Raw genomic sequence first — 27,383 nt, 5'->3', positions numbered from 1 at the left:
AATAATCAAGAATCTGATAGCTGACTTGTGTGGAGATACATCCAATAGAAATATTAACTTATTAAAACTGAAAAAGATAGAATGTACTGCATCAATACATGTATTAAAACAAAAGCCAGGGACAGGGTGCCTGGTGGCTCAGTCAGTTAAGGTTAAGCATCCGACTTTGGCTCAGGTCATGATCTCATGGCTCATGAGTTCAAGTCCTGCATCAGGCTCTGTACTGACAGCTCAGAGTCTGGAGCCTGTTTCAGATACTGTGTCCCTCTCTTGCTCTGTCCCTCCCCCACTCATATTCTGTCTGTCTGTCTCTCTCTCTCTAAGAATAAATAAACATAAAAAAAAGCCAGCAGTTTCTAGGAATTATGTATGTCTCTATAATATTTAACTTAGCAAAACCTAGAATAGCTTTCCATTGGATACTTCTCCAGAGTCATGAAAATATTCTGAAGTGATTTAAGTCTTAGTGCCTGTTATGAGTTGAATTGTTCCCCTCCTCCCCAAATGCATATGTGACCTTATTTAGAGATAGGCTTTTGACAGAGTTAATAAAGTTAAGATGAGGTCATTATGGGGTCGAACTCAGTAAGATTGGAATCTTTACCAATCTCAGTTTGTGACCTTGAGCCCCACACCGGGCTCTGCGCTGACAGCAAGGAAACTGCTTAGGATTCTCTCTCCCTCTCTCTGCCTTTCCCCAACTTGTGCTTTCTCTCTTTCAAAATAAATAAATAAAGTGTTTAAAAAAGGCAGAGGAGGGGATGGAATTTGAACATAGAGATATCCACTGGTGATGTAAAGAGACACAGGGAGAAGGTGGTCATTTACACATTGAGGAGAGAGGTCTGAAACAGATCCTTCCCTCCCAGCCCTCAGAAGGAACCCACTCTGCCAACACCTTGATTTCGGACTTCTGGCCTCCAAAACTGTGAGAAAATAAATGTGTGTTGGTTAAGCTACCCAGGCTGTGGTACTTCGCTATAATGCCTCAGCAAACTAATACAGCACACAACAATCCCATCAAGGACCAAAGCAATTGGTCCTGACTGGAGGCTTAGGCTTCATCCTTCTTTCCCTTATCAGGGTCACTGATGTCAGACTGGGAAGCCAGAGAGATGAAATGTGAGACGGCACTATGTCAAATCAACTAATGAGGAAAAGAAACACAGAGCCACTGGAGTTTGATTACTCTCATGATTTATTAATATTCAGATTGAAAAAGGAGCCTTAGAGCCGCAAGTTACGCTAATTGGCACATTTGCTTTATTTTATTTATGTATTTATTTATTTATTTTCAAAACAAACTGGGTTTTTGATTTTTTTCCTTTTTGTTCATTCCATCACATTAAAAGGAGGAAAAGAAAAATGGTTTTGAATTCACTCGATATTTTGGACTCCTCAGATGAACGGAACATTGCACACACACTTGGAACAGAGAGAGATAGAGAGGAAAGTGGACTCCCACAGGGCCACACGCACCAGATCAAAAAACTTGGATACAGTGCAAGAATTTCCCGAAATGATTGGATCATCGTTACCAAAAACTCGCCATAACAACACCAAGAAACAAAAAATGTTTAAGCCACACTGTTTGACTTGGGATCTTTCCTGCTTTTTTTTTTTTTTTTAAATGTTTGCCACACAGAGAGAAAGAGGGCTAGTGGGTAGGAGAGGACAGACTCACGGACGTGAGCAGGACAGGAAGGGGAACTTCAGAGTGGAGTTGAGAAGAGGGATGGGGAGAGACAGGGTTCAGGAGAGGGGAGAGTGGGGACGTGGAAAGCCATTTCTTAAAGTTCAGGCATGTTCTTGGTCCGCCTCACGTTCTTCTCCTTTACCCTCATCCTGCCGGGCACTTTCCTTAGGTTTGGTTTCATCTACAGCTTCTGAGGAAGAAAACAAGAGCGGGGAGGGGAGAAAGGGGTTAGTATTTTGTCTCATCTCTTCATATGATAGTGCAATGCATGTCTCTTTTTCATACCATTTCATAAGAGATTTAAGATAAAAAGAGATTATTGTTATCTCAGTAATACAATTTCCAAGTTCAGAAGGGTTTACCTCCAGGAGGCTCTTCAGTGACATGTATGGAAGAGCTCAGGAACAAAGCTGTGATATTGGGGGAAGGAGCCACTAAACAGAAATTACCACAGTCTTTAATCTCTCAGCCTTGCAATCAAGATATCCATACACAGGCTCTTCAAATAAGGAATTGACAACAAGCTTGTATCTCTTTTCAATCCATGGCAAACTGATTGTGACAGATAGTTTCTGTGGATCGTTGAACAGCCATTCCAACTCTCTCACCTCTTATTAGTGGTGTCATAAAGGCTGGAAAGTAAAATAATTGCGTTTCCAGATCCCCTTGAAGCTAGAGGTATCCGTGTAACACAGTGATGGCCAATTAGAGACAGAATTCCTTGAGGAGGACCCCAGAGAAGGTCTTTGCTTTACTTTCTGTTATTCCTGATAACTGAGACATCAAACGATACCTGATAGTATAGCAGCTATCTTGTGACCATGAGGACAAAGACTATACACTAAGAATGGTGGAGCAGAAAGGAGAAAAAACTATCATTGAGTGACCTATCAGTCTCAGATAACTTTACCTCAGACTTTTTCTTGTTATGTGAGATAAATAAACTTTAAACTAAACCATTATAGTAGCTTTTAGTTTCTTGTAGTCAAGAATATTCCAACTGAATATACTTATCCATAAGGCAGTGTGCTTTGTTTAACATGGAAGACTGTGTCTTTTTAAAGGATAGTTTCTTCCTCAGGAAGCAGGCAAATTTTCTAACTTTTCTGCCTGGTTTCCTGATAGAACTCAGTCAATTGATTTCATGTGACAGATGGTTCACTAAGATGCCAGCTAGTGGAAAGAGAATTCCTTTGCCCTGAAATCACCCATATTGCTAACCTAAATTCCTTGTGTTTGGTGTCCCCCAGATTATCCCTGGTTTCAATAATTTGCTAGAAAGACACACAAGACTCAGTATATAGTCCTATTCATGGCTATAATTTGCTACAGTGAAAGGACACAAAACAAAATCATCAAAGGGAAAGTTGTATGGGGTGAAGTTTGGAGGAAACCATGCACAAACTTCCAAGAGCCCTTTCCCTATGGAGTCATACAGAATGTGCTTAATTCCTCCAGCAATAAACTGCAACATGTATGAGATGTCAGCCAACAGGGAAGCTCATCTGAGCTCACAAGTCCAGAGTTCTTACTGGGGGCTGGTCATGTAGGCACCCTCTGCCTAGCATGTACCAATTCCAGACTCCCAGAAGGAAAATGGATGTCCAGCATAAACCACGTTGTTTGCAACAAGTGTTTAGGCACAATAAAGACTCTTAGTTAGGAAATGGTGAGACCCTTCTCAAAATTCAAGTTCCCAGATTCCAGCCTAGGATCAACTTTACAGGCATCCTAAGAAGTGAGAGATTTTGAGACTAAAGAAATCGAGGCCTTTTAGGAGACCGCTAGAACAGTTCACATAAGTGTATGTTTCTTTCAAATCAGTCAACTCTATATTTATATTCAGATGAAGTTCAACATCTACATACAAATAAGACAACTGCTGGAAATATATTTTTGGAATTCTTTCTTTGGAACAACCATCTAATAATATTCTTTTAAATCTGTCAGCAGCAGAAAATGTTTATCTCCTTGAAAATAAATTTGAGTTTTAGAATCAAATGAGGCTGGACTGGTAAATAAGGTAGCAGCTATGATGGTTCATTTTAATGTTACAACGACTAATTTTTGACCAAAATTTTTAAGTCTGATTTATTTTGGGAATTTGTAGCTGACTATCAGTCACTTTCCAAATGTAATTATTATACTAAGGCTACCTACTATTACTCATAAAGCCATTTTATTGGGCCTAGCCTTCTTAAGCGACCATTATTACTCTTAAAGAACTGGGATACCAATCATATTTTTCAGGAAAAATTTTTGTATAAAACTAACTCAGTTCTGATCATTGTAATACTCTATGTACCAGCATTGTCCCTTGTGGATTATAGAACTCTGGTGAACTAATGAATCAGCTAATTTTCTGCCAGAAGAAAGCTTTCAGGTTTATTTCAGTGAGTTTTTTGTTTTTGTTTTTGGTTTTTTGTTTGTTTGTTTTTTATAGCAATCTGGAATTTGCTCAGAGAATTTACTTAGTTCCTTAGCTCTACTCAAACTTTTGGATACTACAGGTATCCCCAAGGTGGTTTACTATCCGTATCACCCAGGAAACAATGAATTTAGTGCCCTCTTCAAACTGCAAAAAAAACAGAACATTAATTTAAACTGGCCTGAAGCATATAGAAGTTTCAGGTGTAGGAACAAGACAAGACTTTAAGCCTTTCTACCTGAAGTAAAAACTTGGGAGCTATGAGGTAGATTTAAGGGAGGTTGGGGAACTTGAGAGAAAAGGTGGAAGCAGAATGTCTGTTTATAGAAAAGGAAAGAACATTCCAAAAGGAAAAACAAAAGAACAAAGATTCAGGTAATTCTGAAAAGCAGCCACACTTTCTGTCTTCTGTCAGAGTGGAATCAGGTTAAATTCTCCCAAATGCCTGTACTTTCTCTTGTCATCCTTTGCCTGGGCCTGGGGGAAAGAGTGAAAATGGCACCCATCTCTTTATTCTGGCAGGAAGTGCTGCTGTCCACTCTCTGTTAAGAGAGCTTCAATATCTATATATTCTTTCCTTTAAATGCTTCAAAATATTTGAAATATACTTATTTATTCATTTACTTGTTCAATAAGTTGTTATTGAACACCTGTAATGTGCCAGACATTTTTCTAGATATTGAGAAGAGGTGGAAAAAAACATTTAAGACTCATTTAAGTCTTTCACAATATACCTTTAACAGACAATGAAATCCATAATCATAGAATGGCAGGGAGAGAGGCCTCAAAGAACATCCAGTCACCAGACACAACTCTTTAAGGGTAACAGCAATTTCATTTTTGCTCAACTTTGAACCCCCTGTGTCTAGCACAGAACCTAGTGCAGGGAAGGCCCTCAATAAACATTTGTTGAATGAAAGAATGGATAGACATCCTCACTTCATAGATGAAGAAGCAAAAGTCCAGATGTTTCCCTAAATCATACAGTTTTCTCATGACCTAGCCAGAACAAAAACCTAGAACTTCTACTAGTCTCAGTTTCCCATTACATCAGGTGGTCAAACTCGACCAGAGAGGGTCAAGATCAAATCAGTTTTATTCAGCACTAGAAACAGGTAGCTAGGGCCCACAGGCTTTTAGTGATCTAAAAAACTTCTGAGATTAAAAACAAACTGTTGGCTCCAAAATTTAAAATAAAAAACATAAGATTAAAACTGATGAAGTTCAATTAGTTGACTACAAAAGGGACCATGTCAGTCAACTAGCTGGAACTCAACTGAATACATATAATTATATACACATTATATTTTATACGAGGTAAGATTAGTTTTTTATTTACTTGATATTACTGAATACTGAACAAAGGAGTCATCTCTGTGTTAGATGTAGGGATGACTAGCTGGTAGAAATAATATGTGTCAAGTCAGTGGATTCAGCTACATTTTTATAGGCCACCAGGAAATTATGGAGAGAAAAATATGGAGGAAGGAAACAATACAAAGTAAGAATCTTCCCCAACCACAAAAGCAGAACAAGAACTCATAATGATATATTTTTTAAAGCATACACAAAAACAGAAACAAGCAAACAACAATATGAAGCACATGCCTGCTCTAACCAGATCCACTTGGAAGGGAGACTGTGTATAAGTTTGTGAAAAGTTTTAACCTTAGACAAAGGGAAGTTATTGGAAACAGAATCCAAGTTATGTATAAATGGGTCCATTTGAGCGTGAATGCCAGAGAGAACTTCTGGATATTGCTAACTTGTTCCTTCTCCCTCGAATGCCAATTCTAAACAAGTCACTGTAGTTAATAAGTGATGTTGACCATAAACTTATATATCTACAATTTCTTACCTGTTCTATTCAGCAACCTCACTCCCTGGAAAGAATCACAAATGACAACTTTCCTGGCCCTTTGTATAAAGTGTTTAGCTATAGCTAACATAGTTGAGCACCTCCTATAAGCTCACAACAATTCTACATGTATTTGTGTCATTTCATTTAATCCTTACAGCTCTTTAATCAGTCCATTTTACAGTTGGGGAAGCTGAGGTACTTAGTGAGATGAAGTTACTTACCTAAGTCTGTACTGTTTGTAAATGGCAGCAGTGAATTTCAAACTAGGACAGAGACATCTAGGCAGCTTCTAATTTAGATTCCTCTCCCTGCCCTTATCTTTGCCCAAGAAGGATGGGTGGGCTCAGAGAGGGAACCAGAGCAGGGGGTCCACAGGTGCCTAGGTCTGCAGCCCACACAGTTCAAAAACTGGTCTTAATACAAGCAGCTCAGAATGGAGGGAAGAATCTTGATTAGTCTTGAACAATATGAAATCTGGTCTTGGCACTCTCTGGCACTAATTACATAATTATAAATGCTAGAGATGAGTTAATATGTAATCTTTAGTATTTTGTGCAAAAACTTTGATCACCATGGTGAGTGTCAGAGATAAATGAATGGCTGAGGCCAGCTGGTCACTCCAATTATCATGATCCAATTAGGGTAAATAATCACATTCCCCATCTAGAGGATCAACCTCCCTCTGAGACAGTTATTGCTTACGAAGAGGCGAAGAGGCAGTGGAAGCTAAAGACTGAATGAGATTTTCAGACCAAGTGACACAGAACAAGTGAGTGCAAGTAAATGGGCCCAGAACTGGCAAAAGGGGAAAGGCTGAAGTCATTAATGTGATTGTTGAAAGTCAGCAAGTTAAAGAGTAGAAAGTGCTTTTTCTTTTTCAGTTTAGCTCTGAATAGCAATTTTGCTCATATTAAACATGGAAACCTAATATTATTAAGACATTACAAGAAAGGCAAGATTAAATGAATCATAGGTTATGCATGTACCAGATGACCAGTGAACGTATTTTCATTAACAGTCATTACTATTCAATACCTAGTAATGGTTTCTCCCCCCCAAATCAGTCTTCACCAAGGGAAATCAGCCCCACAAATCCAGTTTTATTATGAGGCATAATGTATCCTCCCAAACAAATAAAAAAAACCAAACACCCAAATCCAAAAACTGATGATGCATTTTAGTAGTTTGGTCTAAGGGGGGAGGGGGGGGAGTATTTTTTTTTAATGAAATTGGGCAGTGTTTTATAATTATATATAATTATTAAATATTTAAATTCTCAAAAACTATATATAGTCACTTTGAACAGGTGATGTTAGCTTCTGGTAAAGACCTATAAAATTCTCTGGCACTAGCATTTTAACCTTGACAAAAACATTACTTCTTTCAGACCCAAAGACCTCTTAGAAATGACCATGTTCATTAGAAGTCTCCATGAATTTTATCATTTCTGTGTTAACTTAAAAAGAAAGTTAGCACCATAGAAAGTAAAGTCATGTATTCTTAATGTTCTGGAGTTAAACACACTAAAAAAGGGAAGAAAAAGTGTGCTGCTCATTTATTCATTTATTTATTCAGTGAAAGGTCCTGAGCCTATGTGCATTCTACATGTTTCAAATATAGCAGTGGTGCTATAGCAATGAAAACACCAAGTAAGATAAGAATCCCTACCTTCCTGGAAATTATACACCAGTTAATCACTAGCACATTTATATGGCAGTGTATTGTTTGTTGGAGAAGGAGTGGTAAAGGAAAAAGTGGTAGCTGGACAAGAAGCACTCAGCCCAAAGGGGTGTAATTTCTCCTGGATTTGTAAAGTTGAGTATCTTTAATAAGTTTCTAAATACGGAAAACCCTGGTAACTTTCACATTCTCAATCCACAACCATCATTCCTAAGGAAGATCAAGACCACATTAAAACAGCAGTAAAGGGGCACCTGGGTGGCTTAGGTGGTTGACCATCTGACTCCAGCTCAGGTCATGATCTCATGAGTTTGCCCCTGTATCAGGCTCTTTGCTCTTAGTGCAGAGCCCGCTTCAGACCCTCTGTCTCCCTCTCTCTTTCTGCTCCTCCTCCCACTCTCTCTCCCTAAAATAAATAAACATTAAAAAAAAAAACCAGCAATAAAGATGGAAGTCATTTCTTTATGTATTTGAAATAGTGTGGTGGTAGCCTTAAAACAGTAAGGGGACCCAGGTGTATGATTTCACAGTGGTGCTTGAAAGATGTATGCAAATTGGCTCTCTGATCCTTACTGAAATAGAGTCTAGAAGCAGCTCTTGACTTGATGCATCCCATTCATTTCCTCGAAAGGGTGAGAATAGCACGTCTGCACATTCTGTCGGGAGCAGATACCAGGAGCATATGCAGCAGCGGCTGCTCGCGTGCTCAGTCGGGCAGTTCGGCTGCAGTGCTGTTGGAGGGATGGCGGTGTTCCCAGCTGCTATTGCCTACCCTGAGCTCTAATGGCCCTGTTTACTGGCTCCAGTCCAGGCCCCTCCTCAGCCCTACATTACTGAAATTAGGTTGAGTGGATTTCCGAGTAAAACATTATCTCTTGGGACCTGCCCAGCTCTCCCCAGCCTTGTCAACATTGATTAAATAGAAGCTGCTATCATCCTGGGGCCATGCCTACAATTACTCTACCAACCACTCCAGGCTGGGGTGTTTGCTTTCCCTTTTTATTTTCACTTTTCTTAAATATTAAACGTTATCACCTCAAAGGCTCAAAGGAAAGTAACAAAAAAAATTCTGAAGCTAACTCACACATATCCCTTTGTCACTTACATGGTCTTCCGCTGGAGCTGTGTGCCAGATGTCAATCTGGAGCCTGGATCATGGCTTTTGGTGGGCACTGGGATCCACATTTTGACCTTCACTTTTGGCCACTTTTTAAATCTTGTTTTACATTTTAAATTTCTTTCAAAGCATTGAGCCAGGATACACCATTTTCATGTCAGCAGAATGATGCAAATATTACCTATGCCCCCCACCTCTTGCTTTTTGAGCCTTCGAAAGAGAGGATAATTCTATTGCTTCTAACACTATTCACTTGAGGATTTTAAAGAGTAGCAAGCAAAAATTTAATCAAAGAGAAAACTCAAAGGCAGCATGATGGTGGGGTCCCAATGATATCTGAAACTACATACACATGTTTACTTTTCTTAAAAGTTTAGGCCTAGAACCAAGCTGATTTGTATTCTAGCCTTGACTTTGCCACCAATTAGTCATATGATCTCAGAGAAGTTATTTTTCCTTTCTATAAAATCTATACAAATTCTATAAAAACATGAATAGTGATTATTCCACCTTATTGCAGGCAGGTTGTTTGGAGGTTGAAACAAGAAATCTGAAAGGACTTCATAAAATTTTAAATGCAGAATGAAGTACATTGAGACTTAAATCCAACCTGTGAGATTTGGGTAAAAAAGACCCATCAAGTTTAATATTCTTATCCCAGGAAGATAAGAACCATTTCCCAAAGGAAAACAAAAAACAAAAAACAAAACTTCTTTCTCAGATAATTGCTTAAGAGGACTTCTCCACTAGAATATTCCTGTAGTCTCTGACTCTGATCAGAAAATAAGGATACACGTGATGTATTAATAAATAATAATAAATTTAGTTAAATTTAGTAGATGTGTTAATAAATAATAAACTCAGTTACAGAAGTTAGGAAAGAATCTAGGATCTCTAACGTTTGAAATGAAAGTCAGTGTTTTTTTGGTCTCTCTGTTTCCTTCCTTCCTTCCTTCCCTTCGTTCTTTCTTTTCTGAAAAAAAAAATGACCCAGAGATTTTTGTTTTGAAAAAATTAAAACAAAAGCCAAAGAACATACAAGTTGACTGGCCTTGAAAACTTCTTAAACAATCTCAGTAGAAAATGTCTGCCAAATCAAAAAGAATGAAATCTTGCCATTTGCAATTACGTGGATGGAACTAGAGGGTATTATGCTGAGTGAAATTAGTCAGAGAAAGACAAAAATCATACGACTTCACTCATATGAGGAATTTAAGAGACAAAACAGATGAATGTAAGGGAAGGGAAACAAAAATAATATAAAAATAGGGAGGGGACACAACCTAAGAGACTTAAACTGGAGGGGTTGTGGTAAAGAGGATGGGCTAAATGGGTAAAGGGCATTAAGGAATCTACTCCTGAAATCATTGTTGCACTATATGCTAACTAACTTGGATGTAAATTTAAAAAGTTAAAAAATTTAAAAAAAAGGAAAATGTCTGCCAAACCACCAAAAATTAGTGTTCTAGCTTCTGCCCCCATTAGAAACATGCAGAAAGATTTTAAAAATTGCAATTTATGTGTCTTGCATAGTTGCCCTAAATCATTTTTGGAAAAAGATGGTATAAATGAATAAAATTAAACAGTGTTAGCATTTCTTACCATTCTCATAATGAATAAGTCAACTTTTAAAAGTTAAAAGTGACAACAAAATTGGAGGAGTTTTACTCTAGCATAACAGTCAAGGCAATTCACCACCTCATTCTTCCCCTCAGCTAAACTACGTGCCAAATGGGCAGTGGAAGCTGGAGATCTAGTGAGACACAGCTTTCTGTTAGTCCACAGGAGGAATGGAAGATTGGGAGTCAGCATGAACAATCCATGGCTCCTCGGACACTGAGAAATATGGAGAAAGGTCACATTAAGGATAGAAAAGTGATGCTGTGATATTGAGTGTTGCTAGTAATGATGATCAGAAACAGTTCAGCCTAGAAATTAAGTTTTTCCCCTTTTTTTTGTGGGGAATTTTTTAAATAGTTCAAAATGCCATCTAATAGGAGTTCAACTCTGCATTGCCCCCTTTTCACTTCACAGTAGCCCAGGTGAGGAGAATCCTAGCTGGGAGAAAGGCTTAGCTGCATGTCTCTAGCCTTTATAAACTCCATTGTCTTAGAGGCTAGGAAGATAACATTAATGTGAAAAATCTGACAATAGATAAAACCAGTGGTAAGATCAAAAGGCATTTAAAAAATGTTAAAACACTCTCACTGGAAAAATAAAAGGGAGCATGATATCTGGAGTAAGACTCTTTAATTGTACTGAGAAGATACATTTGTGGACTCTGATTTCAAAATGGAAGAGGTTCCCTTTAATCAGAATAAAAGTCATATTCATCTTCAAGAACCAACTTCAAATCAGGAGCCCTGAATAATAGTACTGCCTTTTCCATTTTGCTAATTTTATATTACAGATCTTCCTCGACTTACAATGGGGTTATATCCCCGAAACCCCATTGTAATTTGAAAGTATCATAAGTTGGGGCGCCTGGGTGGCTCAGTCAGTTAAGAGTCCAACTTCGGCTCAGGTCATGATCTCGTGGTTTGTGGGTTTGAGCCCCACGTCAGGCTCTGCGCTGACAGCTCAGAGCCTGGAGCCTACTTCAGATTCTGTCTCTCCATCTCTCGGCCCCTCCCCTGCTCATGCTCTGTGTCTCTCTGTCTCTCAATAATAAATAAACGTTTAAAAAATTAAAAAAAAAAAAAGAATCATAAGTCAAAAATGCATGTAATACATCTAACCTACTGAACATCATAAATTAGCCTTGCCTATCTAAAACGTGCTCAGAATACTTACACTAGCCTGTAGTTGGGCAAAAATCATCTCACGCAAAGTCTATTTTATAATAAAAGTGTTGGATATCTCATGTAATTTATTGGATGCTGTCCTGAAAGTGACAAACAGAATGCTTGTATGAATACAGATGACTGTATGGGTGCAGAATTGTCTCAGGTGTATCGGTTGTTCACCTCTGTGATCGTCTGGTTGACTGGGAACTTCAGCTCTCTGCCACTGCCCAGCATCATGAGAGGATCGTACCACATACTGCTAGCCTAAGGAGAGATCAAACTTCAAATTACAGTTTCTACTGAATGCATATCGCCTTCACACCATTATAAAGTCAAAAAATAGTAAGCCAAATCATTATTAAGTCAGGCATCATCTGTATTCATATTTCAAGATTTTTTTAGTGAATGAAGTAAAAAAAAGTAGTATCTATTTCAGATTTTATACATGGCCTACCAAAGCAAAAAGAGATAGCAAAAAAATTAGTTCACAATATTGGCTCTCCCTTTGCTCGTCAGTCAAGTTTTCACTACATCCCTACTTATACTTTTCACTACATCCCTACCTATGCCTTGCAGATGAGATGTCCTACGTTCTTTGTCTCAGATGCTGTTGGTACCCTCTCAAGGTCCCCATTGCCATCTTCCAGCCACCGGAGGTGTTGGCTGCCAATGGCCCACTTCTGCCCCTGGAATGGGGATGTGAATTGTGAATTACCTCAACCAGAAGTGTCTGAAAAGTGATGCGTTGCCTGCCCCACAAGACTCCAGGGCCCTTGTTTTTGGGCAAAACCATCTATTGGTGGTGCAGTTTGTACTTCAAAGTTCTCTGTGGGATCAGGTTGAGACTTGACTTTTCCAGAACCCGCATCTTGGTCTGTCCTCTTTCTCACCCCTTACAGATTTCCACCAATAAAGTATTCACATAAGAGTCCCATATCAGGCTCAGATTTTAGAGAATGGGACCAAAGTTATTCCTTTAACCAAAAATTAAGGACTGGAGTTGGAAGGGAGGCCACTCAATTACCTCAGTCAATGTGTGTAGCAAATCTTCAGGGTTTGAATCATTTGGGTTTGCTGCTTAATTGTCTCTCATGACGCAGCTCAAATATTGTTTCCATACCTCCAAAGCTATCCGAGGCATAATTAGTCAGTTCCTTCTCTTTGTTTATATGGAAATTATATCTCTTGCATTATACATTAGTTTGTGGTATCCTTTTGTGTCTTCTTGACTGTGAACTAACTTTTCAAAGGAAAAGGATCTATTTGCTAGATTTCAAACTTCTCTAAGGAAGAGACTTTTTTTTTTAGTTGGTCTACCTTTTATTAAAACCATGCTCTGACAATCATAGATAATGTAAGTAATAAAGCATTTCCCCACCATCAGGGAAGTGCACACCCACCCACCCACACCATTCTTAGTATGCTACTGCTTGTAGGTTTTAGCATCCAGGTTAATTTCTCAAGAAAGTCATCCATGATCCTTTAGACCAGTTCCTCCATCATGATCCTCAGGCAGAGATTATTTTAAATTTATTTTGTTCACTAATAAATCCCAAATGCCTAGAAAACTGCCTGGCAAATATTTATATGTATATTCATATTCATATTCATACGAATTTATTACTTTCATGAATCAATTCATTTATTTTTTTTAATTTTTTTTTTACACTTATGTATTTTTGAGAGACAGAGTGAGACAAAGTGAGAGTAGGGGAGGGGCAGAGAGAGATGGAGACACAGGATCAGAAGCAGGCTCCAGGCTCTAATCTGTCAGCACAGAGCCCGACGCGGGGCTCAAACCCACAGACCATGAGATCATGACCTGAGCCAAAGTCGGATGCTCAACCGACTGAGCCACCCAGGCTCCCCTCAATTCATTTATATTAACCCCAACTCCTAGTATCATGCTTATCACAAGATGAGCATTTGGTATTTTTAAGGGAAAGAAAGTATGGAAAAATGGAAAATCCCAAAAATGCTTTGTGACACGTAGATAAAACCTTAATTTTAAACCCCAAGCAGAAAAACTTGTAATGATGAATGGTGAACTTGTAATGATGTTCTGAATTTCAAAATGTTGGATAATAAAAAGGAACCGAAACATTATTCTGGCTCAGAGCCATGGAAAGCATTATGCCATCACCCTCCTTTTTTTTTTTTCTTTTTTTTTTTTTTTCTTTTGGCTGATTTGAATTTTATGTCTATCTTCTAAGTTTATAACAAATTACTCAGATTAAAAAAACAAATGTAAAAAATAGATATTTACTAAAAGCATAACTATTTTTAGATGGCGTAGAGTAATGAATAAGAAAGCTGGTTCTAGGGTCAGACTATTTGCATTTAAATTCTATCTCTGACACTTACCATGACTTTGAGTGAGTTACTTAACTTCCTACTGCTTCATTTTCCTTATCTGTAATTGATGGCAGTATTGTTACTCACCTTATGGAGTGGTTATAAGATTTAAGTATGTTAATTATTTAAGATATTTAATACTGAATGGTATATTTCAGTAAGTGCTCAATAAGTGTTGGCTATAGTATTAGTGACTGAATTGGAACTAATACTGGCTTAATGTTTACTATGTGTCAAGCATTGTATTAAGGAGTTTCAGATAAAGGCATTCAATATGCATCTTCCTTGTTTTTCTATTTCTCCATCAGTGGAAATAATAATAATATCTATCTCATAGATTTGTAAAGAGCATTAAATGAGAGGAAACAAAACCTAACTCCCTGCCACTACCTTGCTTGCCTGTGTATCTAATAAATGATACATTCATGCTTATCCAATCTTAATGCACAGCCCTCCCTTTTTTTTTTTTTTTCAATATCCCAAGAAAGGGAGAGAGAAAAACCTGTGACTTATTTAGTTTTTTGCTTATAAAATGGAAAAAAAAAAAAAACATCATTCTTTGAAAAAGGCTTTGAAGTCAAAGGCCAAAGTCCAGAAATGACATCAGCAAAGATGATAACTGGCCAAACTTAAGGGGCATGATTCTATGATGTAGGATGCAAAAATCAAGGCTGCTAAACAGTAATATTTCAAAAGGCAGGAGCTTCTCTGCTATTGCCTCTACTTAAGAACAGAACAATCTCCTCTATTTTATACCCAAAGAATAGCAGCCTATTGGTTTCAAAAGGAAATAACTTTATCTTCGTCCTTTATCTTTGGTCATTTGATTCCATAAATGTTGTAGCAAAAATGTACCACACTGAATGAACAAGAACTAAGTCACCCCCATCCCAGATGTGTAGTAAATCTTGCATCCAATAGGCAAGTTACAGAGGGGATGGCAATTCTCCAGGCATAAGACATCATATCTGGGGTGCCTGCGTAGCTCATTTGGTTGAGCACTGGACTCTTGATTTCAGCTCAGGTCAAGATCTTTCAGTCATGGAATCAAGCCCCATGTTGGGTTCCATGCTGACAGTGCAGAGCCTACTTGGGATTTTCTCTTTCCCTCTTTCTTTTCCCTTTCCCCCTCTCCTCTCTCTCTCTCTCTCTCTCTCAACATATAAATACACTTAAAAAAAAGGAATTATTTCCAATTTTAAGAAAAATTTCCTTATTTGATAATCACCAAATCCAAGACTTGAAAGAGACCTAAGACTTCCCATCCCTTAACCTTAAGGAAAACAAGTAGATACACTGAAAATTTTAACTTCATTATGAGAAAGATCTTTTCATTTCCAAGTAGACTTGCTGTCATCTGGGGACAGGGCTTATGTTGGGGGAGAAGTCCTTGGAGCTGTGTCAAGGACTGCTCTGATGGCTTATTTTTCTTACCTGTGCACAACACTCTCTCATTTCTGGGCCTCCTGAAGAAAGGAATTCCAACAGACTTTGAAGGATAGTATAAAGATGGAGTAAGAAGGACAGTTCTCTTTTAAAAATTCCAGGCAAAGAAATACCATACTTTTTGGAATCTTGTTAATATTGTTAAGTTAGCATTCCCCACCCCCAAAATTTACCTATAGTTTCTCCTGCTGTATTTTGGAGGAAGTTAATAATTTTCAAAAAAAAAAAAAAACCCAAAAAACAAAATCAGACCTTAGGTATTTGATATTAATTAATGAGGTCTGTATTTAGGAGATGGGAAAAATTAAACAGGCTTGTTATGTTTGTTGCTCATTTTTCATTGAGACTACTTTTTAGCTTTCCTTTATTGCAATTTTCCAATTTCATTCAAACAGGCTGCTTAGGCATTATACCAGCCTTTTCCTTAGGTGTTTCTATTGTAGTCACCCTAGGTCCCATTTAATGATCAATGTCTCTCAGACCTTAAGAAATCTAAAGAACAATCTTCTAAGCTATACTGGTTTTCATTTAAAAATTCAGCTAATCAGAGTGCCTGGGTGGCTCAATGGGTTAAATGTCTGACTTTGGCTCAGGTAATGATCTCATGGTTTGTGAGGTTGAGCCCTCCATCAGGTTTCTGCTGTAGGCTTAGAGCCCGCTTCACATCCTGTTTCCCTTTCTCTGTCCATCCATCTCTCTCACTCTCTCTCAAAAATAAGTAAACATTCAAAAGAAAAAAAAAAAAGAAAGAAAAAATTTCAACTAATCATCAGTAATGTTTTAATACAGAGTCAGTTAATATGCTTATTACATATTTTCAACATTTGTCTTTAAAGCCAAAAACAGGGGCGCCTGGGTGGCTTAGTCAGTTAAGCATCTGACTTTGGCTCAGGTCATGATCTCACAGTTCACAGGCTCAAGCCCTGAGTCAGGATCTATGCTGACAGCTCAGAGCATAGAACCTGCTTCGGATTCCGTGTCTCCTTCTCTTCCTGCCCCTCCCCCACTTGTGCTCTGTCTCTCTCTTTCTCTCAAAAATAAATAAACATTAAAAAAATTTTTTTTAAAAAGGCAAAAACATATCCTGGGTTGTCAAATCCCAAGATCTGATATTTGAGTAAATGATTTGATTATCTGACTCCAGGATTAAAATACAGAAACCCAAATTAGACATAACTGTAACTGTATAAGAGTCACTCCAATAATGACTATGGCTGCCTAAAAATGTTTCCTACTTGTGAATATCTATTGTTTCGGTAACATTCAGATTTTTAAATAAAAGCACTACACTTATGAATCATGTTCAGCTTGTGCCTTGCCATGACTCGTTATGATGTGTTTGGGTGGTACTTGACTATTATTTATCTTTGTTGTTTAATTTTTCCCTTATGGCTATATCTATACAGCACAAAGAAAACTAAAGATGTGGCAGTTGTCTTGCTAATTTTATCAATGCAAATGGATAAAACACATGAGTCAGGACAAAAATACAAAATTTGTATATATGGTCATAGAGTTGGCTTATGACTATAAAAATACAGCATAGTGGAAGCTGAAGGAGGTCTTAGAAATGATCAGATCTCAGCCCCTAATTCCTTCCCACAAAAACTGAGGATGGAGAGTCTCCATGACTTGCCCAAAGTCACAACAGATAATTCAGATCCTCCTGGGGCACCTGGGTGGCTCAGACGGTTGAATGCCTGACTCTTGATTTTGGCTCAGATCATGATCCCACAGTGGAAATGGAGCCAAGCGCCATGAGATCAATCCCTGTATTGGTCTCTGCTCTGACAGTGTGGAGCCTGCTTGGGATTCTTTCTCCCTCCCTCTCTCTCTGCCCCTCCCCTGCTAGTGCTCTAAATAAATAAATAAATAAATAAATAAATAAATAAATAAATAAACTTAAAAAAAAAAAAAAAGAATTCAGAGCCTCCCACAATACCATAATACCTCCCATAGCCTTTGGGGATGAGTGGATTCTACTGCTTGATTTTAACTTGCATCTCTCTCCAGTGGTCCTAAGTGTACTGCATAAGTCTCTTTCCCTCATCCTTTCCCCCTTTACTCTCTCTAACCTCCCTCCTCCACTCCTTCCCTCCCCCATTCCTTCTTTCCTTTGTGAAATGAAAGGTAAACCTAACATAATTTTGCTTTAAGGGCTACCAGAAGTACTTTTAGATACTCTGGATGTTTTCAGAACCAGGCTATGGATTATTGTTGCATCAAACTTCAATATATTGTACACATTGTGAGGGGTGAAGCAGAAATTCTACGCAGACAGGGGGAAAATGAGGACCTCTAAAATTAGTAACTTGGGTTGAAAAGTTATCGTCAACTAGGGTAGGCTTCATAAACTAAATGACTAGCTACCAGATAATGAAAGTCCAGAATTGCTAAAGTTACTACAAGTGCTGTCATATCTAGGAATCTGTAAAAGACCATTACTATGTCCTGAAGAAGAGAGAATGAAAATGCATGCCAGTTCCCCATTGACCACCTCCTTCACTTCCCAATGGAAGCAGAGTGTTAACAAGCCAACTGAGAAGGTTTAACTCAATTTTGAAATTAATTTTAAAAATATTATTGTAATAAGAAAGTCCTACAAAAGATGTTTGTGTTATATGCTTGCATGTGGATAAATAAATGCAATCCCCATCTCTTACCGGGACAATTCATTTTGCACTCATTGTGTGTTTTGGCTTCCTGGAGCCTGTCACATTATGGCACTGCCTTTGAATGAAAAAATTGCTTTAAAAATCAATAGCACTCACTGGAACACAACCAGAACTGTATCAAAAAAGTAGTATTTGTATTTGTACTGTTTTTTCTCTTTAGTCAAAGAGCTGAAAGTTCTTTACTTAGTGGCAAAGAATGTAATAGCTTTGGCTCTTGAGGACATTGGGACAATAAGCAATTAAAGAATAAAGATTCACAGTGAGTCTGAAGCTTGCCTGGGATAGAACTATAGAATCATATATGTTCTGCCTGTCGTATAATACTCCCACTTGAAAGATCATCCCACTGAAGGCTTTCTCTCTTTTCTCCACCCAGTGTCATTCTCTAATAAAGTCATTTTTCAAGGCACATTTTCTGTCTAAAATCTACATTCTACTATCTTCCTTCTTTCAAACCCCTATTTATTTGAAAATAATCAAACTATATACATACAGAAACCTTCGAGTAGAAAGGGGTTTTGGAGACCCTCCAGCAATGCCTCACCTTATATACTGGATTCCCCTAGAACACTCCTAGCAGATGGACAGCCTGTTTCAATGGGCCATTCCAATTTTAACAGTAACTTATTCTTAATATTTAGTTAAAATCTATCTCCTCTAAGCTTTCATGGAGCTTTTTCTAGAATAACATAGAACAAAATATATCCTAAATATATATTTTTTTGTACAAGAAATCCCTAAACACAAAGATAACAGGTTCTTTCTTCAAGAAGTTTACAAATCTGTTCTTTTCTTCTTCAAACTGCATGAAAAGCTAAATTGTAGCTATGCTATCGTTTCTTCACCTCATCTTTTATTTCTCTATAAGCTGACTTTAACTGTTATTTTTCTAACAGTATTCTCCTCAAATTCACCAAAAAAGAAAAAAATCCAAATGGTAAGGCCTTTTATCATTTACCATTGTTCTTGATCTTTTTTTGACAACTTCTTTTGACAGTATTGAGCTTTATGCTCCAGAATACAGTGTCAGTTAAGGAATTTCCCCAATCTTTTGTTTTCTGAAGTCTCTGCACCTTTTTTGTGCTCCAGAAAACGTCTTACTGCAAAACACTCTTCACATGATTCGCTATCCACTCTTTCTCATGATTCCCAGACTTGTGGGTGATTCCTTGTTTACCTGTAACAAGGCCAAACCTGGTTCTTTCCCCACTTTGCCTGCACCTGTTGACAAAGCCAGACACAGACCCTCATATTTCCCATTCTTTGTCTCATAATTGAGTAGCTGAGATTACAATTGTTCATCCCTTTGAAACAAGCTAGACATGGAGATAAACAAATCCTGTTCAGATAACTGACTACACTTCCTCCTCTGACTACACAACAACCCTGGTTGTAAGTCACCCCGCATATAGCTTGACCATTCCTCCCCATAAATCTAAAGGAAACCCCCCCCCTACCAAGACACCATAATCTTGGGAGCTGGGGGTCTCTATTGCAATAGCTTGAATAAAATAATCTCTTTAATTGTTGGTGCATTTTTGTTTCTTAAAATATTCCTTCTTTCCTAATTTTAATGGAAACTATGTTCTGGATTTATTTCTGCTGTTTCCCAGATTTTCTCTTGCCATTATGGGTCTAGTTTTTATTCCCTGTCCCCTAACATGACTGTAATCCAAGACTCAATTCTACATTTTTTGTAGACCCTGCAACAGAAAATGCATTCTCTCTAATGACTTCAATCCTGACCTCATAACCAGGTAACCACCCTATCTATATCATCACTGTCTTATTGTTAATACTTATACATTATTGTAAGCATATTACTTTCTTTATCACAAAACTTTAATGACTCCTGCCCTCATACACATTAAATTCCAATTCTACAGCCAAATATTTCTCTATATCCTTGACTCTACTCCTGGCTCCAATCTTATATCTCAATCTCTACTGGACATCATACAATCACTATCACTACAAATATAACCAGGTTGGCCTTATCATTCCTTAAAATCCTCTCTCTCCAAATATACAGATATAAATAATCTGTTGATTATTCTTGCTCAGCAACACATCTCTCTGAGACCATGAAATGGAAAGAAAAAATTGTATTGATTCTCTTGTTGAAATATGTGCCAAACTCAAAGGGAATAGAGGCTAGCCATACTACTACTGCCTTGGCATGGATCCAGTAGTAAGCAATGAAAGGGAGTATAAGTAGGTAAGAATAACACAGTATGTAGACTAAATGGTTAAGGGCAATAGTCAGTAGAAGGTCAACAACAGGAGTAGTCAACAAGTGTTGGAGGCCAGTATAGATAGACCATGGACATTTGGGGAAGTTTATTAGCCAGAAACAGGCCCTCCAATCATACATCCAAGAACAAGATTCTCATCTCTAACAGAATGAATGAGAATAAGGCAGAGACTTAGTCTCAGGAAACCAGTGTACAAATGAGATGAATGAGACAGGGACCTAGGTAAAGCAAACGAAGCAGAAGTCTAGTTAGTGGCACTGTTCCTAAGTAGGAGATCAATTATTGGTGTTTGGGCAAACTTGACTTGATGCCGAGCTAATTGTGTATAGTGCTCTTTAAATTTACCTAGCCTAGGAATGAGAACAACATCGATTCCAGAATCATACCGCAACAAATTCTCTGACATCATGGAGTTTAAAGTAGGGGACATGACTTTCCTCATGTTTTAATGAGAATGTACTAAAATCACATTTTCTTTTTTTTGTCATAGTCTCACTATAATTTTGCTTAGACATGTTTGATGTTTGCACTCTGTCTGACCCACATGTCTTTGCCATCACTACTGACTCAGGTTACAAAATTTCCAAAGAGGCTTTTAAACTCATCCAGGGGCCTAGGCCATCATGTCTCATGTTGAGACCAAAAGCAAGAAAATATTAGGGATAGGAAAAATAAATTAGGAGTTAATTTTGTTTTTTAAGTTAGATTTTTATGAGACCTTAGAAGAATTGGTGAACTCATGGAGATGTAGCAATAATTTGGGGATAAAGATAGCATTGAAAATATTCAGAAGATATGGGAGAAAATGAAAAAAAAAGATTTTTAACTCAATTTTACTATAAATTGTAATATAGAAATTCTATGAATTATCAACACTTCCAGCCAAGGACTACCAGGAACACACCTGCAGTTGAACAAAGTTGGATTTATTGACATGTTGCTCCTAGAGAGAACATAGCCATGTGGCATTGCAGTAAGACAGGGTTAGAAAAGACTTACCTGGGCCTGTGCTAGTCAATTTGGAGTAGGATTCAAGGAATCAGAGCTTTGGTCTGAATTGAATGCTTACATGAGACAGGGGTCATTTTATGACTGGTCATCTCAACAAACATTATCTAGGAGGAAGAAGGAATGAGGTAAGTATCGGCACTCACATTAGCCAGGCTGGGGAAATATCTGGCCATTTTATGACTTAGATAATGCCCACAATTAATGTGCATTCAGACACAATTATGGTGGTCTTGTCTTGAGCCATCACACAAAGTCTGATATTGGTGTTCTATAAAATTGATTATGTCAGCAAGAGAATACCAAGGCCCACCTGTGAGTGCCAGGCCAGCACCTGATTGTCAGGAGCTGGTTTCTCTTTCTAAGAAGAAATAAGGGAGATTAAATTTGACATTTCCAGATCTGATGTGTAGCTGTTAAGGCCCTTCCTTGTATTTGCCTGTATCCCACTCCATCCATCTGGTAATACTTAGGGACGTATGATTCCCTCAAGAATCAGAGAAAGAGAAATAACATTGATTGTCCAGAAACAGTGAAAGATTCTACCTCGGTCCAGTGCCATCAGCTGATGCTGATCCTGAAATGCTTTTACTGGCTCTTAAAGATGCTTATGGCTCCCAGTGGACTAATGGCACTGTTTTCTAAATTAAAATATTTTAACTATATAAAATCCTTGGTGAGGAAGAAAGAAGAGTCAGATCAGGATCTGTCACCTCAGTGTTCTCTCACATCACTGATATGATAAGACAGCAAGTTTGGCTTTACCACCCTCTCTCTCTTCTCCTCCTTCCTTTAATGGCCTGTCAAGAGGAACTTCCATCCTGTGTTGGCATTAATGCCTGCTGTAAATACAGAAGAAATGGGAGGAAAGAGGAGGAGGGAAGAGAGGGGTGTGTATGATAGAAGCTACATTTGCAGCTCAATTGCAAGGCATCTCTCAGTGTCTAGACACCAGCTGCCTAGTATCCATGGAAACCCACTAACTTTGGCTGATGGGCTGAGGAGTAACAGCTCTCAGGAGATCCAGTGAGAACATGGTGGTGGGAGTGGAAGAAGGAAGGTGGGAGTAATGGCAGAGAGTGAGAGTAATATCAGAGAAAGCAAGAGCAAACAAAACTCTCTTTGAGAAAGGGTGGCATTAACCTTGTTACCGTTTTTCTCATGTGCATTCCACACATGGCAACAAGTAGAAATCTGCCATACCCAGCAGGTGTCAGGACACAGGTTGCTAAAGATGAATAGCTGAGCTGGAATGATTATATTCCCATCAATCTCCTGCCATGCCAAAGTACTTCCTCAGTAAACTAAAGCTTTCCACAGTAAACAGACATGATCAACAATTGTCAGTGGAAGTCTCAGGCGTAGGAAATTCCAATCCCCAAGACTAGATGCCGCTTTTATAAGCACTCAGCAATGAAGATTGATCACAGCTCTTTATACCTGAACTGTCCTCCTTTTTTGCTGCCCCATTTTGCCTTGTTATACGCAAGGGTTGGGCTGCTGTTCAAATAAAGAAGGGTCTTGAAGGAATGAGTAAGAAATGAAGAGCTACCAGTCTGGGACAAAATCATCAATCATACAAATATATTTTGTTCTTTTCTTCATAAACAGATTCCTATCATCAGAGGTTTCCAATCCATAGATTTTAAAGCTTTGCAGTTGTATGCTATAATACTGGTCCCATCTACCACACATTCCTTTTGGATTGGGATTCTTAGGCAGCAATATCCCCAACAAGTCTCATCACCTAATTTTTTCCCAGTGCCACCCTCTACCCACATGTCTCCACTTCACTTCCTTGACTGAGCGCCACCACATACAAACATACCCCTGGGGACCTCCAGGCTTTTTGCTAGTACAGAACAGTCCTTTCTCACCAAAGTTCATCGAGACTATACAGACTCGATTTTCTTGTCTCCCAGGGTTTTCCTTTACTCAGGCATCCTTACCCACTATAGTTAGAATCTAACATAAGACCTGCTGGTTTTAGTAGAGTTATCAGGTCACAATACTGTTTTCCAATTTTGCAAAGATAATAGATGTTATGAGAATTAATCCTTGTCACTTTAATCAAAACTAATAGAGATGCCTAAACTATATACATATATACATATACAAGATACAGTCTGCAGGTTTTTATGCAGTGGTTATTCTGGAGAAATGCTCCCAAGTGAAAAAGAAATGCCCCATTCATTATCATATTGAGCTGTAATCAACATTAGGCAAATTCAACATACTCGGAAAAGGGCCACTAAGAGGTAAATGCTTACTTAACTATAATTTATGACAAGTAGAACATTTTAATCCACCAGGGACTCTTTATTAGACATAAAAGCTTCCCTGGATTTGATTGGATGATGTCCTATGAGAAAAGGCAGCTCACTCCTAAGCAAAGGTGTGTTTTTGTCATCTATTTCCAGTCAGGGCAGAATTTCCAATGGTTTTGAATTGCTAAAATGGTTCTCTGCTTTTAGAGATGTACTTTGCATGGGGAGATAAAACCAGTTTATTCCCTGTGACCTGTGCACCATGTAGGCAGTGACAGAAGCAGTGAGACTAGGACTTGGGGCTGGTCCTCTGCTACCTCTAGCATAGCCCAGTTACAGTCGCTGTCCAGCTGCCAAGATCTTCTGGTCAATAGGAGGGATGACATCGCACGTCAGAACTATTTGAGCCACCAAAGAACTTTTAGGAACAAAGGAAGATGGGGGAGCATCTGCCCAGGTGGCAGAGAAAAAGTTTCTTTAGTGGCAATAAGGAGTGAACCAACTGAATAAGAGAGTGATTTGGGGTCACCTTTGTTACCTATGCACTGACCATCGGGATTACTCAGCTACTCTTTCCTACTAAGTAGGTATCTTCTTCCTCACTTGTTGAATTAAGCACACCTATTGAGCACTCACAACCTGCTCCAGTTGCTGGAGATACAGTAGTATACAAAACAATAATGAGACAAACAATCCCCCCCCCCCCAATGGAGCTTATATTATACTACAAATAAATAAGTTAAATGTATAGCGTGTCAGGTGGCAGTGACAGGCAATAAAGAGGGTAAAAAGAATACAGTATGCTGGGATGAGGCTGAGGTGACAATATCAAACAAGGAAAGTCTCTCTGAGGAGGTGACATGTTAACAGAAGCCAAGGAAAGTTAGGGAGTGAACTATATGAGCGTCTAGAGGAGGGAGATTTCCAGGCAGAGGGAACAGGAGGTGCACCCATCCCCTAGCTATGGGCACATGTAGCTGCTGGAGATGTGGCAAGGGCATTAGTATTGCTAGAATAGAGCAAGAAAGGGAGAGTAAAAGAACAGGAAATCCGAGCAGTGACCTAAGGGGATGTTAATTGTCAAGGGCTTTGAGGCCATTTTAAGATAGTGGGCTTTTGTTGAAGCCAGATTTGTGTTAGGGAAATTGAGATGGGCTCAGTTTCTAGACATATTCTGAACGTGGAGCCAAGAAGATTTGGTGGCAGATTTAATGTCATAAAAAAAAAAAAAAAAAATCAGGGATAATTCCAAGATACGTGGTCTGAGCCTCAGGAAAAGATGGGCCTGCCATTTCCTGAGATGGGGAAGACTTGAGAAAGAGTAGGTTCAGGGAGAAAAGGCAAGGGTTTGGTTTTCAGAAATGTTTAGTTTGGGGTGTCTATTAGATATACAAGTTGAGATGTAGAGTAAGCGATTACCTGGAGTGGGGACAGAGGTCTGGGCTGCAGATGGAACACTGGGATTTATTAGATTATAGACAATATTTACAGCCATGAACCAGGAGAGATGACCAAAGGACTAAATGTGAATGGAGAAGAGGAGGTCCAAGACTGAGCTGTGGGGTACTCCAACATTTAGAAGCCAGGGGACGAAGAAGGAAGGCAAAGGAAACTGGAAGGGAATAGACAACGTGTTAGGAGAAAAATCGGGAAGAGGTAATATGCTGGAAGAGAAATAACAAATGAAGTACTTACTTCAAAGAGTAGAGAGTGATCAACTACCAAATGCTTTTGGTAGGCCAAAGAAGGTGAGGCCTTAGAATTCACCACTGGATTTTAGCAAAGTAGAGGTCATTCGTGACTTTGGTAAAAGTTGTTTCAGTGGAGGGTGGGAGGGTAGGTGTGGTTGTTGTGCACTCAAGAGAGATTAAGAAGAAATTTGTAGACAGTCAGTATAGATAACTCTGGTTAAGAATACAGACTCAAGGGATAAACAGCCCTTGGTAACTACTGCTTCCCAACCATTCTGTGCCTTGATTTCTCTGTCTATAAAATGGGGATACGGTACCTACCTCATAGGGTTGCTGTAAAGTGTATGAGACATATAAAATGCATAGATGATGTACTAAGTATTAATTAAAATAGTCTTTATCGTCACTTCTTACAATTCTCAGTAAGATAGGGTCCTTGTTCTATCATCAGTTCTGGAACCTAAAATAATAAAAATTGTTGTTTGAGCAGCTATGAGGGAAACTCTGCTAACCTTGATCTACTTATAGTGCTTTATGACAGATTTGGATCAAACTACCTCAAGGTAGTTTGGATCAAACATACCTCAAGGGAATGTCATATTTCATGTGTGTCACATATTTTATATGTGTCATACACATAGTGTAACGTTTTGGTGCAATAAAAACAGTTTAATAAAATACACAGTGATCCAGAATGTTTAATGAGTTTGAGCTTTTCCAAGCACTACTACTCTTTAACTTTGAAAGATCCCCAAATATTTTTTTTCTGATCACATTAGGCTTCAGTGGTGATTCTCATAAAGTACTTCTAAATATATAAAACTCAAAAGTGTTAAGGCATTGATATGTCTATGCTACAAAAACAGCTCATCTGGTATTCTGTCAAATAGACATCTTTATCAACTAAGACTTCTGCATTACAATAAAAATTGACATTTGTATAATGATCCTGAAGCATTTTATGACTATAATTACTACACTTCTAATGTTGTGTGTATTTTATTATGTCCCAAACCTTTCCCAATTGAAAATCCAATTACGACTCAGATGGCAATTATTAATCAAAACATTTGATTAATCAGAATGTTCCATTCCCCAATCACAATGGAGAACACAGAATTTACTATAAACGTGTTGTTCCTTTTCTATCTTGAGGACACCCAAGTTTAACAATAAGGGGAAAATAAAAGTAATTATATAGAGAAAGCAGAAATGAGACCCTGATGTATTAACACTCACTAGCCATGTGTCTGAGATGAGATGTTTAAATTCTCTTCCTAAAAAGGGACAGTGATACCGCTCATCAGAGGGTCACAGCAGACAGTCTGGTACAAAACACATAAATGTTATCTACACTGTTATTGCTATCACTATTATTGTTGCTATCGCAGTTGTTCTTTGGTGAGGGCCTAATAAGCGAGCATCAGACCAAAGATTGAGTAATTCAGAGCTACCAAATATGCATTCGAAGCAAATACACATTGGCTTCACATGCTAATTAAGGCTTGTATTAATATTAGAAAAATAAAGTCACCATTGAGGAAGCCTCAATTAATTATAGGAGCTCAATAAACATACGGGGCATATGATATATTCATATGGATTTACTCCAGATGGATGGCTTTCGGGGTGGGGCTGGAAAAAAAACTGTCTCCACTTTGATTTCTGGGCTGCCTGCAGCAGCAGCCTCGGCCACTCAAGGCGTCAGGGATGCTCACACAGCCTCCTGAATGACTGCACCCCCCCTAAGTGACAGGGGGACAAATGGCTGCTGTCTCACCACACATCTCCCCTTCCTATCGCCTCCACCCTCCCGCCAGCCCACCAGGCACGTGCCAGCAATGAGCTGCCTGCCTCACTGAGATCCTCAGCTCCATTAATAAGCCCTGCAAGGCTGATAATTGGGGATTTGTGGAGCCTGCAGTCTTTCAATAGCCAGGTTGTTATGGAAACCGGAGGCAGGCCTCCATGTCCCTGCTATTGATCCTAAATAAAATAAAATAAAAGTGGAGGGTTAGAAGTGATCATTTCATTCCACTCCCCCCATCGTGTTATTTTAGAAGTTCACCTCCAATTTGCACACATGAGAATTCACAACTCTTCTCTCTTTTGCTTCCC

General features: G+C 38.5%; 1 protein-coding gene across 1 annotated transcript in view; it reads right to left on the bottom strand.

Annotated features, from left to right (window-relative positions):
• Positions 1-1,590: 1,590 nt before the first annotated feature.
• The window catches only part of GAP43 (growth associated protein 43), a 100,318-nt gene continuing 74,525 nt past the window's right edge, over positions 1,591-27,383 (bottom strand). Inside the window, exon 3 of the mRNA XM_060639949.3 lies at positions 1,591-1,886. Within this exon, the coding sequence (XP_060495932.1) occupies positions 1,798-1,886 (89 nt within the window). The 3' untranslated portion in view covers positions 1,591-1,797. The remainder of the gene's footprint in view (positions 1,887-27,383) is intronic.

This window comes from Panthera onca, chromosome C2 (genome assembly GCF_046562875.1).
Source record: "Panthera onca isolate mPanOnc1 chromosome C2, mPanOnc1 haplotype 2, whole genome shotgun sequence".
Classification (NCBI taxonomy): Eukaryota; Metazoa; Chordata; class Mammalia; order Carnivora; family Felidae; genus Panthera; species Panthera onca.
This window is presented reverse-complemented; position numbering and strand designations above follow the sequence as displayed.